This window comes from Bombus huntii, chromosome 16 (genome assembly GCF_024542735.1).
Source record: "Bombus huntii isolate Logan2020A chromosome 16, iyBomHunt1.1, whole genome shotgun sequence".
NCBI classification, from domain to species: domain Eukaryota; kingdom Metazoa; phylum Arthropoda; class Insecta; order Hymenoptera; family Apidae; genus Bombus; species Bombus huntii.
In genome coordinates, this window is record NC_066253.1 from 2,804,376 (window position 1) to 2,818,357 (window position 13,982).

Genomic DNA, 13,982 nt, shown 5'->3' on the forward strand with positions numbered 1-13,982 from the left:
CTCGTTTTGCAAGAAGTACATACAGAATTGTATCGACTATATTATAAAATAAGGATCATCCATAACGTGGCACTGAAATTAAGAACGATTCACTTTATTCTATTTAACGTATCAATACAAGGACTTTTCTTCTTTCTTTGTATTCTCATAAAGACGACTTTTTCGTTTCAATAGCTTTTTTTTTATCGCTAGATTGGCTATCACGCAAAACCTTAAAAAGAACGAAGGATCAACAATCTATTAGAAAGAAAAAAAAAGAAAAACAACGAAACGCAATTATTCTTAAAGACAGAGCAAAAAAAACATGATGGTACGATACACAGTGTGGTGTTTTTTCGTCTTACTCTCTTGCTCTCCCTTTACATTCTCACTCTCGCTCTCACTCTCACTCAATTTCTTCCTTTCTCCCAATTTAGCTATCTTTAAAATCGCAAAAGACCCAGTGTGACGACTATCGAATCTTTTTTCGCACGCTCGAAAGAAGACAACGATACGCGGGAAAAGCAACTCTTTCTGTTTTTGGAAAACTCACGAAGCAACAAGGACAAATTTTTATTCTCCTTGTTCCTTTTCTTTTTTTTTTATTTTTATTCTTTTTTTACAACAAATTGCTTCGTGCAACAGTTTTTGTTTTTCAGTTTTTTTTGTTTGTAGAAGCGACATAAAACTCAACACCTACAGCAACTTCTTTTTTCTCTCTTTCTCAGCTACGACCTAGTCTAAGAATCAAGAGACACGCTGAACAAAAGAACTGAAACGTACGTTTCTTTCGTGTTTTTTCTTCCATTTTTTTAAGATTTCTTCTTCATTTCGTTAAAAAGTATTGCAACACGGAAGAAAATGGTTAAAGTCAGACGGAGAAATTTTTGTTTCTTTCATCGATCGAGTACAACAGGGCCGATAGTCGTCCCTTCGTCGAGGGGCCTCTCGTTCGTTATTATTTTTCCTTTTTTTTTTTTTATTTATGTCTGGCTGGCCTTTAAACGTTTCATCGTACAAAGTGTATTTTAGCACCAATATACATACTAGAAATCTTATTTAGAAGACACAAAGAGAAACGAGAAAACCGACTGGACGAGTCACGTGACACAACCTAATTTTTTTTCCTAATCTCGAAATATTATCATTTGGGGAATCAGACGAAGAATCATTACAGAGCTCGCCATTTTGTTCTTTTTTCTTCTTCTCTTTTCAGCGAAGATATTTATTAACGCATGGCGTAAATAATTGATTTGCAATATAGTTTGAAACATATTTAATAAGGAATAATGCTTGGTTATATTCACGTGAAATTGGACATAAACACACAGTACTACTTATACTTCATTGCATTATTTATGAATCAATAGACTAATATACTTAATAATTATTAGACTAATTGTTAACCTAGGATTGTGATCACCCATCAACGTCAGCCACTACCTAAGCAACATTCCCTTTTTTTTATTTTTTGGATATTACGAACGAAACAGAAATATAGATTATATACATATAAAATTTGCTTTTTGTTCACTCTTTCTTGCTCACTCGCTCGCTCGCTCTCCCTTCCCCTCTCTCGTTCACAATTCAAAAACCCGGATCCCCGATGAGACGTCTCGGAACAAAACCGACCAAGATCGCACCAAGAATTCGTGTTCTTTTTTCTCTCTAAAGTTTAATATCTAAAAAAGAAAAAAGAAAAAAAAAGAAAAAAACAAACACTTCCGTACGCGAATTTTGCATTTTCTTTTTTTTTTAAGTAAATTAATAAACATAAGATAAAATAATAATAAGCCGTAGATAATAATAGAGGTAAATAGTAGTAATAAGCTGACAGCGCGCAGCAGTTAGAACCAAAAATATTTTCGATTAGAACTCTGGCTTAAGATGACAATCTGACATGGCACTAGCATCCAAAAATTTTCTCGAAGCACTCGTACACGTGGCACGCACTCTAATTTGTTTCTTTGTTTGTTTCTCCTTTTTACTTTTCGCGTTAGTCTTTCTTATTTGTGTTTTTTTCATTCTTCCTTCGGAAAATTTCGTCTATATATCTTTTTTCGGCGTTTCTATATATTATATTTGCATATTGTGTACAAACCAATTTTTGTATTCCTTTTAAATTTTCCATTCTCTCTCGTATTTTTCTTCCTCTCTACCGGCACAATAAGCTCGCAACTTTCACTCTTACTCGTTGTAACACATTTACTACAATTTTCTTTCTCTCCCTCATTCTCTCTCTTTCATACTAATTCCCTGCTACCTTTCGTTCACGATCCTCGCATTCACCCGTCTCGCCCCTCGACGTGCAATCAGCTGCCAGATAATTTATCTCATTTTTTCTCCGTTTTTTTTGTTTTATATTCTGCTTTGTTTATATAGTTATATAACCATTTTCCCAACGATCTACGCACTAAATAGTTCAAATTTTTTGCACTTTTTCACCAACAACAACTGGATTGTTGCGCCGAATTTCTTGAGCGCCCATTTCTCTGTAATCGAACTTGCAATCGTGCTTGTCACTGTATCGATGCACAGAGCAGAACAGTCCTCCACAACGGCATTCGAATCCTGTTAAGAGAGACAAATCGAATCGTAAATTGTCCAAAATGAATCAAGAATGTCTTCTAATTGTCGTTAACTTACCCGTCAAACCAACTTTTTTGCGACACACGACGCAACGATTTTTCTTCTTCTTAGATTCTTTGTCAGTCTCTTTGCCATCGAAGCAGTCGTCTGCATCTCCACTACTCACAGATCCTTCTCCTACTGCTCCACTGCTTACACCTACTTCATTTTCTTGATCTTCCCTATTTATCTAAAGCATAATAGAAATAAAGAGTTATTAATTTACAACTGCTGAATAATTTCCTTCTATCATTTTTCCATAGAATTTTATAAATAGACTGGGGATCTTTATGCAAGTTTATACTTTTATAGAAATAGATAAAGAATTGAATTTTGTAAATGTAATAATATGTACTTCACTTTCGATATTTTACATAATTTTTGTGCACATCTTTGCACCTTTCTGCATACTTATAAATAAATAAATATGCACAGTCTATTTATGACAATTAAAATTAGGTAATAAACCTTAATTCTCCTTTTCTAATCTACATTGTTCTAATTGAAGATAATAAACTAGTTTTATGAAAGTTTAAATACACATAAATACAATTTGAATAAAACTTACTTCTTTGGAGCTGGGCAGATCTGTCGTTGATTGAGGTATGGTAGGAATGGTAGGTTGGGCTGTAGTTCCTGTAGCTGCAGGACTACCAAAACCGCCTTGCAACGTGCCAGCGTTACCAGAGACGGCCTGTGATGTTGGTACAGTGGCAGCTGACACAGGAGGTTGCTGCTTCTTTTTTAGGTTTTCTTTGTAACAAAGAGAACAAAGGCCATCTGTGGCTGGGGAGCCATAAAATCCACAGCCGCTGCGGCACAGAGCTTGCATGGGATTAGATTCTCGTTCCATTTTTTTTTTGTTTATCCCAATAAAACCTCAATGATTGAACAAAGTCCTTAGTTTTATCCTATATGCAATCACTCGAAACAATATCGAGCAAGTTGCAGTCAACTAAATGGGAGATAATTAAGCTTCTTTTGCCACAGCTCGCTCTCCAGTTGCTCCTTCACGACCGCGTGTCACCATACATTCACCTACCAAAATGCAGCCTTCTTTAACATCTCTTTGTTTGTCACGATACAATCTATAGTTTAAAATCAGTAAAAAAGAAAGAACTCTAAAACTAAACAATAAACTTTAAAAGAATAAATCTGTTACACAGAATGAAATAAGACAAAGAGTACAATACAAGTGTACAAAATAATTATCACTGCAACCTTTATCTGTCAATGACAAAGCACAAACATTTTAGGAAACTCTTGTACAGGTAACCTGTCCTCAAATGGAATACAAATCACTAGAAATTATTTAATTTAAAAAAAGTGTCAAACGCGATGGGTCTCAATTCAGGTTTAAAAGGACAAGAAAACGGAACAATCATTGCACCATAATAGACGCATTATATAGGAAATACCGTCGACTACATCCGTACTGTCTCAAAGAAACCAGACGCTTGATTTTTCATGTCGAATTTTCACTTGCACACACGCGCGTACACAACGAGGAGTCTATACATAGAATAGAGAGAAGTCGTCAGCAGCAGCAGCAATAACGATATCTTGAGACAAGGGCCGTTCCCTCGTGTAGAACAGTTTCAGTGCTCACGAAAGAAAGAGAGAGGGAGAGAGAATGTGTATGTAATTCCTCCAAGGGCAAATAAAACCAAGAAATCGGACAACGAGAAGCAAACAATTGTCGATGACGAGGAAAAGCGAAGAAAAAAACGGGAGTTAAAAGGAAGAAGAACACAATAATTACAAAGGGGTTGGGAAATTTTCAAATTTGTCATAACCCCTTTTATCCGATTTTTCGTGTTCAACGCAATAAAATCGTATAAAGGCGTGATCGGGGGGAAACGTGATATTACTCACTTTCCAACACGCAGTCGTGTCGCAACCAACGCACAACATGGAGTAAGAATTCGTTCGAGGCATTTAAGTGGGCTCCCCTTGTCTATCCTTGTCGTGTGTTTAAGAGACACGTTAGACGACGTGTAGCAGTTTACCACGACCGATTGGGTCGACCGTCGGTCGAGAAGGCTCTCTTCCCTTCTGAGCCTCTGCTTGATAAATCTCGGCGGCGCAATTCTCGCTTTGGCCACTCTCTCGCGATGCGCGCGTTGGCTTTGTCTCTTAGGAGGCCTCTCTCTCCGCCAAAGCTAAAACGAAATATTACCAAATAGCTCTATCTCGCTTCCTTTCTTTTTCTCTCTCATCGCCAAAGTTAAAACGAAATATTACCAAATAGCTCTTTCTCTCTCACCGCCAAAGCTAAAACGAAATATTACCAAATAGCTCTGTCTCGCTTCCTTTCTTTCCTTTTCTCCGTCTCTCTTTCTCGCTCTTTGTGCGTGCAACTTCGCGCTCGATATTACTTCAATCCGAGGAACCTGCAAGGATGGAGGAGAAACAACGATAACGACGAGCCGAATGTTTTCATGATGGCGATCGTTTGGACGTACGGCCTCTGGGCGGACGTACAACCAACGACAGGCTGCGCACACTTGCCCACGATAAGGTTAGATGTTACTAGTTATTACCCGCGACTTTGTCTGCATAGAACTGGAAAGAACTGATATGAATTTAGCTTCACACTTCTAGATTCACTGTCATTTGCAATAGAAATCAATATAGTAAATAGCAGTCGAGAAATATTTATAGGAAGTAACTGTCAACTGTCGGTCGAGCAAGGCACAACCCTATGGTGGAAATGAAACTGCAGCTTGGGTCGTATTTATGCTCACTGTTCGATTCCCTGAGGAGTAAGCGTAATAAAATATAGCTTGTATTCATTTGGAGGAAATGTACTTTTCAACGGTAAAAGAATTACCCAAATCGGTTGAATGGTTTCTGAGATTATCTCGGAACACATACATACCTACGTACTTTTCTCTTTGTAATATTAACATAGAAGATGGATAAAGCGTAATTTACTCAGGTCTCATTTATTACGGTTTTGTAGCGGGTTTATTCAGTATAGATATAACGGTTCTCGTACAACATAAATTGTACAGCATAGATTATCATTTACTTCTGTAAATAAATAATTTACCTCCAAAAGTAGAATGTGTCTTTCTTTCAACATGTGTAGTTTGGAAGAAATATGAATTGCGAATTTCGTGCTGAGAAAATGGGTTTTATTGAAAAAGAAATGTAAATAAATAGACTATAGATTTTTATATTCATCTTTATATCTTTATCTAAAAGAATGAAATTTAAATAGAAATGTGCTTCATCTACTAAATATCATAAAAACTTTATTTTGATTATCTATGTGCATTGTGTGCATTTTTGTATTTTCGAATTTTTCATAAATGCATAAAGATTCGCAGTCTATAGATAAATAACGAGGTCTTTCCTTCCTTTTCTATCTATTAAAAATAAATATCTTTTCTTCATTAGGCACCTTCTACATTTCTTACGTTTATGCTTTTACCTACCATCTCATGAAAAGAGGAATGTTCCATTGAATTTTTTCTTGCCCTTCTTTTATACTGCGTATACATATAAAAAATAACATAAACAGTATGTTTGAAGATTTACTAGACTCTTTAGTTAGAGAATACTTGAATTTCCGCCACTTATTTTCGTCGCTCTTTCTCTCTTTCTTTCTCGAATACATATCGCACGACTCAGTCGGTCTTTTTCCCTGCTTTGCGCATGCGCACTCACGCGATCGTTCTTTCTGCGATAGGTTTTCTAACCTTTTGTAAGTTTTTCTTTCCGTCGAATCAGACTTAACAATGATCATGATTTCTCGTAGATGGATAATTAACATGTAATTTTTGGGAAGTATTGCGATAGTATTCTTGATTACGAGATGTATGATGATGTGTTGTACTGTATTTCTCGAATGAATTTGTAGATGTCGCGGCATGATCTCTCGATGATACCTATGTAATACAATAAAATCAAAACTACATATATATTGTCTGATGTATGCCGACAGATGCGAAATGAAAGGCTAGGATAGAATTTTTTTTCCGTTCTCTTAGTTCGTATAACTTCAAAGATACTTCACCTTCGATTCGTAGAAATTCGTTTAAATTAATTTTTTCATTATTTCTACAGCTTAATAAAGTACTGTGATAAACAATTATTCATTAAATTTAACATTAAAATTATAACAAAGATATAATTAAACTGTAATTAAGATATAAGATTTGCAGCAAAGAAATCCAAATGAAAGATATATACGTGAAGAAATGCATAATATAAAAAATATGTAAAAAATTATGAATTAGTTAGTTTGACCATTCTGATAGCTTTAGTAAATTCCTTTAAAGTAATTATATGTACATATATCTCTGGCGTTTTCACTTTCACTACATAAAAAAAGCTTTCTTTTATATATTATAAAAACAACAGAAATTTACTTCAACATTATATATTTTAATTATAAAATTAAAATATCAATCAAATTAATAATCGAAGAAAAGATGTCGGTGTCATATATTTTGACACAAAGTATTCGACCTGTTGCTCAACCAGCTTTAAAACAGAATCTAGAAATATCACGTATATTTCGAGTAAAAAATATTTGATAACTAATAATTAATGTAATTCGTCTGTATCTGGACGAAAATCCACCATAGTGAAAGAGTTGGAACAAGAAATGAACGGTATTTGAATACGCTACTTCTTCGAACACCATGACATCACCACAGTAATTGAAAGCTTATTACTAAAGAAAAACATGCAGTAATCGATAATTGGTATAATTTATCCGTCTTTTAATGAAAATTTATCATTGTGAAAGGATTAAGGCAATGAACGTGATTTAAATCCGTTAGTTTTTCGGAATCAATGACGTCAGTGCAGTAATTGAAAGCCAAATCAAACGTAAAACACGTGTTAGGAAGTGTCACGGAGAAGAAAATATGAATCAGAAAGAATTTCCTATTCTATCTTTGGACGCTAATGAATTTTATTTTCGCGTCTCATTGCATATGATAACCTCGATACATGACTTTGCTTTATTTCAGATAATTAACTTCCTTACGTTCGAAATTATTTGAATATTTCAAAATTTACCGACGGTCGGTAACTTACACTCGATAAATACATAAATTGAAATCTATGTTAAGAATCGTTAACATAGATCATCAAATATATCGGAAAAAATAATTTTTGTCGCATTTAGATGTAATGGTGAGTATAAAATAAATTTCTGAATTCTGAAACGTTACTGGGCTCTAATATTAATGCCTTTAGTTGCAATCGTATAATAAGCATATAACTGTATATCGAAATTAACAATAAAATCTTGTGATGCAAAAATTAGAAGTTGTTGCAATATGAATAAATAGCATTTTTACTGTCACCATTCCTATATGCTAGAAATGTCTAAATATCAATGATTTTCGAACTATCCTAATACTACGGAAAAATGAACAGATAAAAAAGTAACAAGTGCAGTGACATGTATGACATTAGGTTAGGGTTATCAACTATTATTTCTCTTGCAACTAAATCGAATACACGTCTGTGACAAATGTAAACGAAACATTTCATTTCCGTATGCAACATGATAAAAAATGATATAAAAATATGCCGGAATATTCTAGTTCCAATATTTCTAATTTTCTCTGGCGATATTATCAATAAGAATGATTTCTAAACTATTTCAATACTACGGAAAACTGAGCAGATAAAGACAAAAATTACATTTGCAATATGTCATGACATCTTTAATCAGTAAGTGCAATAATATGTATAACATTAGGTTAGGATTATTAAATATTATTTTTTTAAATATAAACGAAATATTTAGTATGCGATATGATAAAAAATAACCTAAGATATGCTTGAATATGCTTTTAGTGTAATATACCTAATTTTTCAAAATTGATTTATACATTTACATAAGTTATGACTAATGATCACTACAAAAATTAACATTTTCTAAAGTCATTATGACGATTGTTTTTTAAAAAACAACAAATTTGCATAATTATTTCATGTATGTAATTCGCTTTAAGCAACAAAGTTACAAAATTTGTTCGATCGTTATTTATATCGTCATCGACATAAAACACTATTTCCGGTCTAGAGTTTCGACATGACATTTATCGCGCCGACAATGACAGTAACACTCAGTACAGCCAATTAAAGACGCCGTTTTTAATGAAAGTTTCGTTTATAGTTTACACGACCAATAGGAATAGAAACACTTTCGAACGGAAAGTAACTAACTAGTTCGTTACGGAGAAACGCGCGCGAATTTTACATGGCGATTTGCCCCAAAAATTACACTCGTCTCTGATTTAAAAATTAGAGGTGTAGATGACTAAAATATACAATTTTGTGCAAAAAATGACGATATACGAAAAAATATACAATAGAAAAACAATATAATATCTCTTTTTATACGCTTCACAACAAATCATTTAAATTTTCTAGTAATATATAGCGTGATCCACAAGTCAGGTTCTCATTTAAAAGTTGTATAACATTTTTTTATTATATATTTTTACCTTTTTGCTTCAGATTTCTAGTTCTTTTCCTTTTTTTTTCTTTTGGAATTTATAATGGAAAAATTTACAACAGAGCAAGGAGTATAAATCCTCATAAAAAAAGGAAGAAAAAAGTAAAGCTTGACTACTCTTTGTGACATAACGTCATACCAAATTGTAATCTGGAATTACAATTAATTATGCAATTTACGTTAATGAACAATTCTTGGGTTTTTAGTGCTCCAAAACCTGAAATGTTGAGGTGAAAATAATGTTAGAATAATGGAGCCTTAATTTCGAAAATAAATTTCTATTATTTTTACTCGTTGGTCCGTTGTGCTCTTTTCTACTATAAATTTCAAAAAAAAAAAAAAAAAAAAAAAAAAAAAAAAAAAACAAAATTTAAAGACCTGAAACAAAGATTTAGAAATATGTAATAAAAAAGTTACACAATTTTTTAATGGGGAAGTGACTCATGGACTACACGTACTATTGTAAATCAATAAAATTTCTATGAAAAATGATGAGTTGTTTATGGTGACTACTGCGGTCGTCCTAGTATTAAATACATATATGACACATTTCTTGATAACGTGTTTCTGTTGTCCGTTTTACTTATCTAGGGTTCACTTTTGTTTGGCACAAATACGTTTGCGTCGCTCAGAAGCTAATACAATGAAAATTACTAATCATGAGTCGCTCAAAAACAAATCGCTGATTTACACAAAGATTTAGTTTCCATTCGTTTGCATGGGCACGGTTGTTTAACAATTCTAATTGAATAAATATATTTACATAATATATGCATAGAAAATTTTTTTGATACGAAGTTGCGCAATTTTATGTACTAAGAATTACAATCGATTACAATTATACCGACTTTGAATAGAATATTGTATTAAATTTAATTGATTTTTGCATATTAAAAAAATAAGACGAATTGAGTAATTTCTCGTTGATTTCCAAATATAGACATAAAGTTTTATATGAGGTATGAATTTTGTATCTGATCTTGACTTTTGTCTTGAGAAAACGATTGGAATTGATAGTGAAACAGAAATTAGAAAATTTGAAACGGAACTTAAATCTAACAAATATTAACCAAAAAGAAAAATATATGTATACGTATAGTTTCTTTTCTAGTAACATTTAAGTAATAAATATAATAAAGTAGTATTTTTAATTTTATATATGTATACTCTAATTATTATAAATAACTATAAGACAAATACAAATATATACCAATCTGTATGCGATTTGTGTTGATTTCTCATATGTAAGTTTCTTAATTTGTCAAATATAGCGTTTTCAAAAAATCTAATGCAAAAAATTACAAAAAATTGTTTTATCAAAATGTCATTTGAATAGCGCCAAAAAATATGCGCAAAAATTTTAATCTTGCAATATACAACAAAGGGAGGAGATGAATAAAGACGATCTAAAATTGTGCTTGCAACTTTATTTTAGTTGTCAGTCGCCTATACTCTTCTCTCATTGTTCTTACGAAATTCGACTGTACAGTCCAATGACACGTGGTATGAATATCTTCCAAAGTACGACGTATGTATATGGTCGACGATGATTTGAATCGCATCCGTTGAGGTTGAGAACGATAAATGACTGACTCATCTTCCGTTGAAAACGGAGTTTTACGAAAAAAGAACATCTTTGTAATTCATTAACATGAAAATTCATTGAGGAAAAAAATTTCTAGTAGTTGATGGATCCATGAAGATCTGATTGGCGCGCGCGCTTACGCGCACACTTACCGACAATCGACAGTGAAATTCCTCGAAGGCATTATCACACGCGATATTATTCTGCTTGTAAATCTACATGCAGCCATTTTACGGTATCAGTCATGTAGCGGAAGAAAGCGAGGTGTGGCTCGGGTGAGGTTAATCTACACCGACACACAGCATCAACCTGCTAATCACTTCAATCGTACTACTCGATATACCTAACAAAACTTGGTTTTATTGAGGTCAGGAACTTCTTGCATCATTCAACCAATATTGTTGGTAAAATTTTATAAGTCACGAGTCACTGTCAAATTCTCTTGCATAATAGTAGCAAAATAAAATTGATTTACTTATTTTACCTTATATTATCTTTAGAATTGTAAGTTTTTATCCTGTAATAAAATCGATAATTTTTTAAAAGAAAGGAAAATTTTTTAACCCACGAGTCATCTGATTAACTTTTTTGATTGATAAAATTATAAAATTGTGAAAATAAAGATTCTAACCTAAAACTTGTCACATGTTGCTAACTCATTGTGAAAAAGAACCTTCCATTATCCTATTCCACGTAAAACTACAAAAATGAAAATTCTAATCTACAACAAAATTGATAATACAATTTTTTATAATAAAAGGAAATTATGAGACTCACATGTCACCTGATTACCCATTTGTCTGAGAAAATTATAAATTTGAAAAAATAGAGTTTCGAAGCTAAAACTTGTAACACGCTGATAAATTATCATGAAAAAGGTTTTTCATTATCTAATTCCACGTAAAAATGTATAAATAAAATTCATAAAAATAATCTACAATTTGTAAACATGTCAATTCACTAACATGATTAGTTGGTAAATTATCACACAAAAGGACTCAGGATTACAGTACGTTAATTTCAGATCGTTAGCGAATAACGCGGTCGCTATAGCTTGAAAATTCGAAGAGAATTAGCAACCGATGAAATCGTACACTTTTTGTCCTCACTCCTCATCGCTGCCATTGCCTATCGTGGACGCTCGATTTTATAACCTCGTCAATGCTATCTACAGATTCTTTCTTACACGAGAATTACGATTTATGACTACGATCACTATTCTGCGTACCAAGATATTGAATATATCATATCAAACTATTGCAAATACGAGATACATCTAAAGAACACAGCTAAGGTTGCTCAACAATTCCTCGAGATAGCGACAAGTTATGGAAATAAGCCTAAACTTCATATAACGAACACGCATGATGAAAGTTTTCGGATAATTTCGACGACCATTGACGGATAAGAGCTACAAAAAACTCAATCACACTATTCTAACGAATTTCAGGCGTTTCATACAGGAGAAGGGGGTCATAACCTCAAAACAATGTCTGAACTTATAACCTATAAGAAATTGTCTAAGAATAAATGTCAGGCTTAAAGTTATTAAAAAACCTATTTGAAAATTCGATTTGTAGGACATTTGTACTGATCCCTAGAATATTGTGTAACTAAATTAACTAAGAAAGAATAGAATAGAACGAGGATCACTAGTTTCCAAGGAACGCATGAAGGGCTAAAGAGGGGATTTAAGACCAGTGCGGATGTGGGTGCACGAAAAGGGGTATGAACATCCAGAGGAGGAGAACAGAAGGAGAATAAATGCATAAGTGTGGATTTGCGCTTGAATCGTATCGGCGCTGCCGTCGTGCAGACACACGGCCACACGCATGCATGTACGCACGCAAGCACGCAGTCAAAGAGCACGAAGAAACGGAACGGACATTAGAGACATGGCTCCTATCCTTGAGAAGTACGCACTTAGTAAGCAATTGCGTCGTTTCCTTTGTCCCATACAATACACGTATTCCACATCGCGTCAGACATCTTTTTATTAAGAGAAACGCCAGAGAGACAGGGGGATCAAGAGAAGGGTACAAAAGCGAGAGGGAATGGGACAAACCAAAATCAGGCTAGATCTCACCAACTGGTTATTATGAAAAAAAAAAGGAAGAAACGTTAGCGTTAAATGAAACGTATGGTTATACGGACGTATTTCAAGGGGATTTGATAAAAATAGTCGGCGTTGATGACCAAGTAGCGCGATTGCGACACTTACCAAGAGCTGTTGCGGTGTAGCAGGGCGCAATATGTCAGCTGACTTGACGTGTGACCGATCGTAATCCCGCATCAGTATCCGACATAATTCTCAGCGGAGCATTAGGTCCCCTCGGTTGCGAATCCAGTTAGTCCCCAAATTGATACTCAGCGCGGCCGCACTCTCACAAAACACAAATATCGGTTATCTAGTAAACTAGTCCTTACACCAAACTTTCGACTACGACGATAGACGAACCAAAGCTGCGGGCACGGGAACAAATACTGCCAATGACTGGTGTAAAGTTAGATCTCTTACCCTCCCCCAATCTGTACACTAAATAGTCAGAACCAGAGTCGACAAACTCAAATCGGCGGCCGAGTTGAGTTCTGTTTTATAAGTGCTTCTTTTGCCGCCAGGTGGCCTCATTCGCGCGTCGCGCATTGGAAGCCGTCTTTACATTACATATCTGGTGGGCGGGGAAAAAAATTTAACTCAAATTTTCGTCAAAAGAGGATAAATACGCTTATATACTCTATGAATATTATAAGTACTTCTCTACACGTACTCGTATATATCTTATTTTGTATAATTTATTGTACTAAAGCGCTCTTGTATTATTTTATCATATTATTGCACTATATGAAGTTTTGTGTTGTATAATATTGTATATATTGTATATTATATATTATTATTATATATTTTGTATCTTATTGTGTTATACATATAGTATATAAATTGCATACTTTTCTAAGAGATAAAATATGGTAAGATGTAATATATAGTAAACGGCTTATAATTCCATAAGTGAAGCAATAAAAAATCTATCTATCTATTTATCTATCTATCTATCATAAACGCTTATAATTCTGACTTATACTCTTTTGCTCGTCCATCAAAAAAATTATATTTTTTTGTTATATTAAAGAAAACTTGCGTTTTGGGTCCCATATAACACGAGATTCATATCAAATTAAATTTATAATTCGTCATATATCCTGATTAAATAAAGTTATTACATTTTTCCGTGTTAAAAGAACAATACGAAAAGCTTCATAAATTAGTATCATTCTTTTACAATAAAAATTAGTGAAGGAAAA

The 13,982-nt window shown here is 33.5% G+C and overlaps 1 protein-coding gene and 1 long non-coding RNA gene across 7 annotated transcripts; one reads left to right on the plus strand and one right to left on the minus strand.

Annotated features, from left to right (window-relative positions):
• Nucleotides 1–73: 73 nt before the first annotated feature.
• Nucleotides 74–13,253, minus strand: LOC126874534 (AN1-type zinc finger protein 5). 5 transcript variants are annotated; one of them, XM_050636753.1, is made up of 6 exons: nucleotides 12,904–13,217; nucleotides 4,899–5,000; nucleotides 4,483–4,769; nucleotides 3,176–3,645; nucleotides 2,626–2,797; nucleotides 74–2,550 (listed from the first exon to the last, which is right to left on the minus strand). In XM_050636753.1, the coding sequence occupies exons 4-6, from the start codon at nucleotides 3,458–3,460 to the stop codon at nucleotides 2,402–2,404; spliced, it is 606 nt and encodes a 201-aa protein (XP_050492710.1). In that variant the 5' UTR covers nucleotides 3,461–3,645; nucleotides 4,483–4,769; nucleotides 4,899–5,000; nucleotides 12,904–13,217; the 3' UTR covers nucleotides 74–2,401. The 5 variants fall into 5 exon arrangements, with proteins under 5 accessions (XP_050492710.1, XP_050492708.1, XP_050492711.1 ...); XM_050636751.1 differs by having other exon boundaries at nucleotides 4,852–5,000; XM_050636750.1 differs by lacking the exons at nucleotides 74–2,550; nucleotides 2,626–2,797 and adding exons at nucleotides 5,151–5,172; nucleotides 6,051–6,503 and having other exon boundaries at nucleotides 3,500–3,645; nucleotides 12,904–13,253.
• On the plus strand, nucleotides 4,985–5,670 carry LOC126874579 (uncharacterized). Of its 2 annotated transcripts, none has more exons than XR_007692881.1 (2): nucleotides 4,985–5,128; nucleotides 5,212–5,670. It is a non-coding gene; the product is annotated as an uncharacterized LOC126874579 (long non-coding RNA). The 2 variants fall into 2 exon arrangements; XR_007692882.1 differs by having other exon boundaries at nucleotides 4,999–5,128; nucleotides 5,198–5,670.
• Nucleotides 13,254–13,982: the final 729 nt, after the last annotated feature.

Excerpts from the sequence above, each read along its gene's own strand:
- LOC126874534 (XM_050636750.1), bottom strand. The coding sequence starts at position 6,487 with ATGCCGCGACATCTACAAATTCATTCGAGAAATACAGTACAACACATC. Across the intron at positions 5,173-6,050 it reads ATTCCTCTTTTCATGAGATG|TTCTATGCAGACAAAGTCGC; the intron begins GTAGGTAAAAGC and ends AGTTCTTTCCAG. Across the intron at positions 4,770-4,898 it reads AAGCGAGACAGAGCTATTTG|CTTTGGCGGAGAGAGAGGCC; the intron begins GTAATATTTCGT and ends ATTTCGTTTTAG.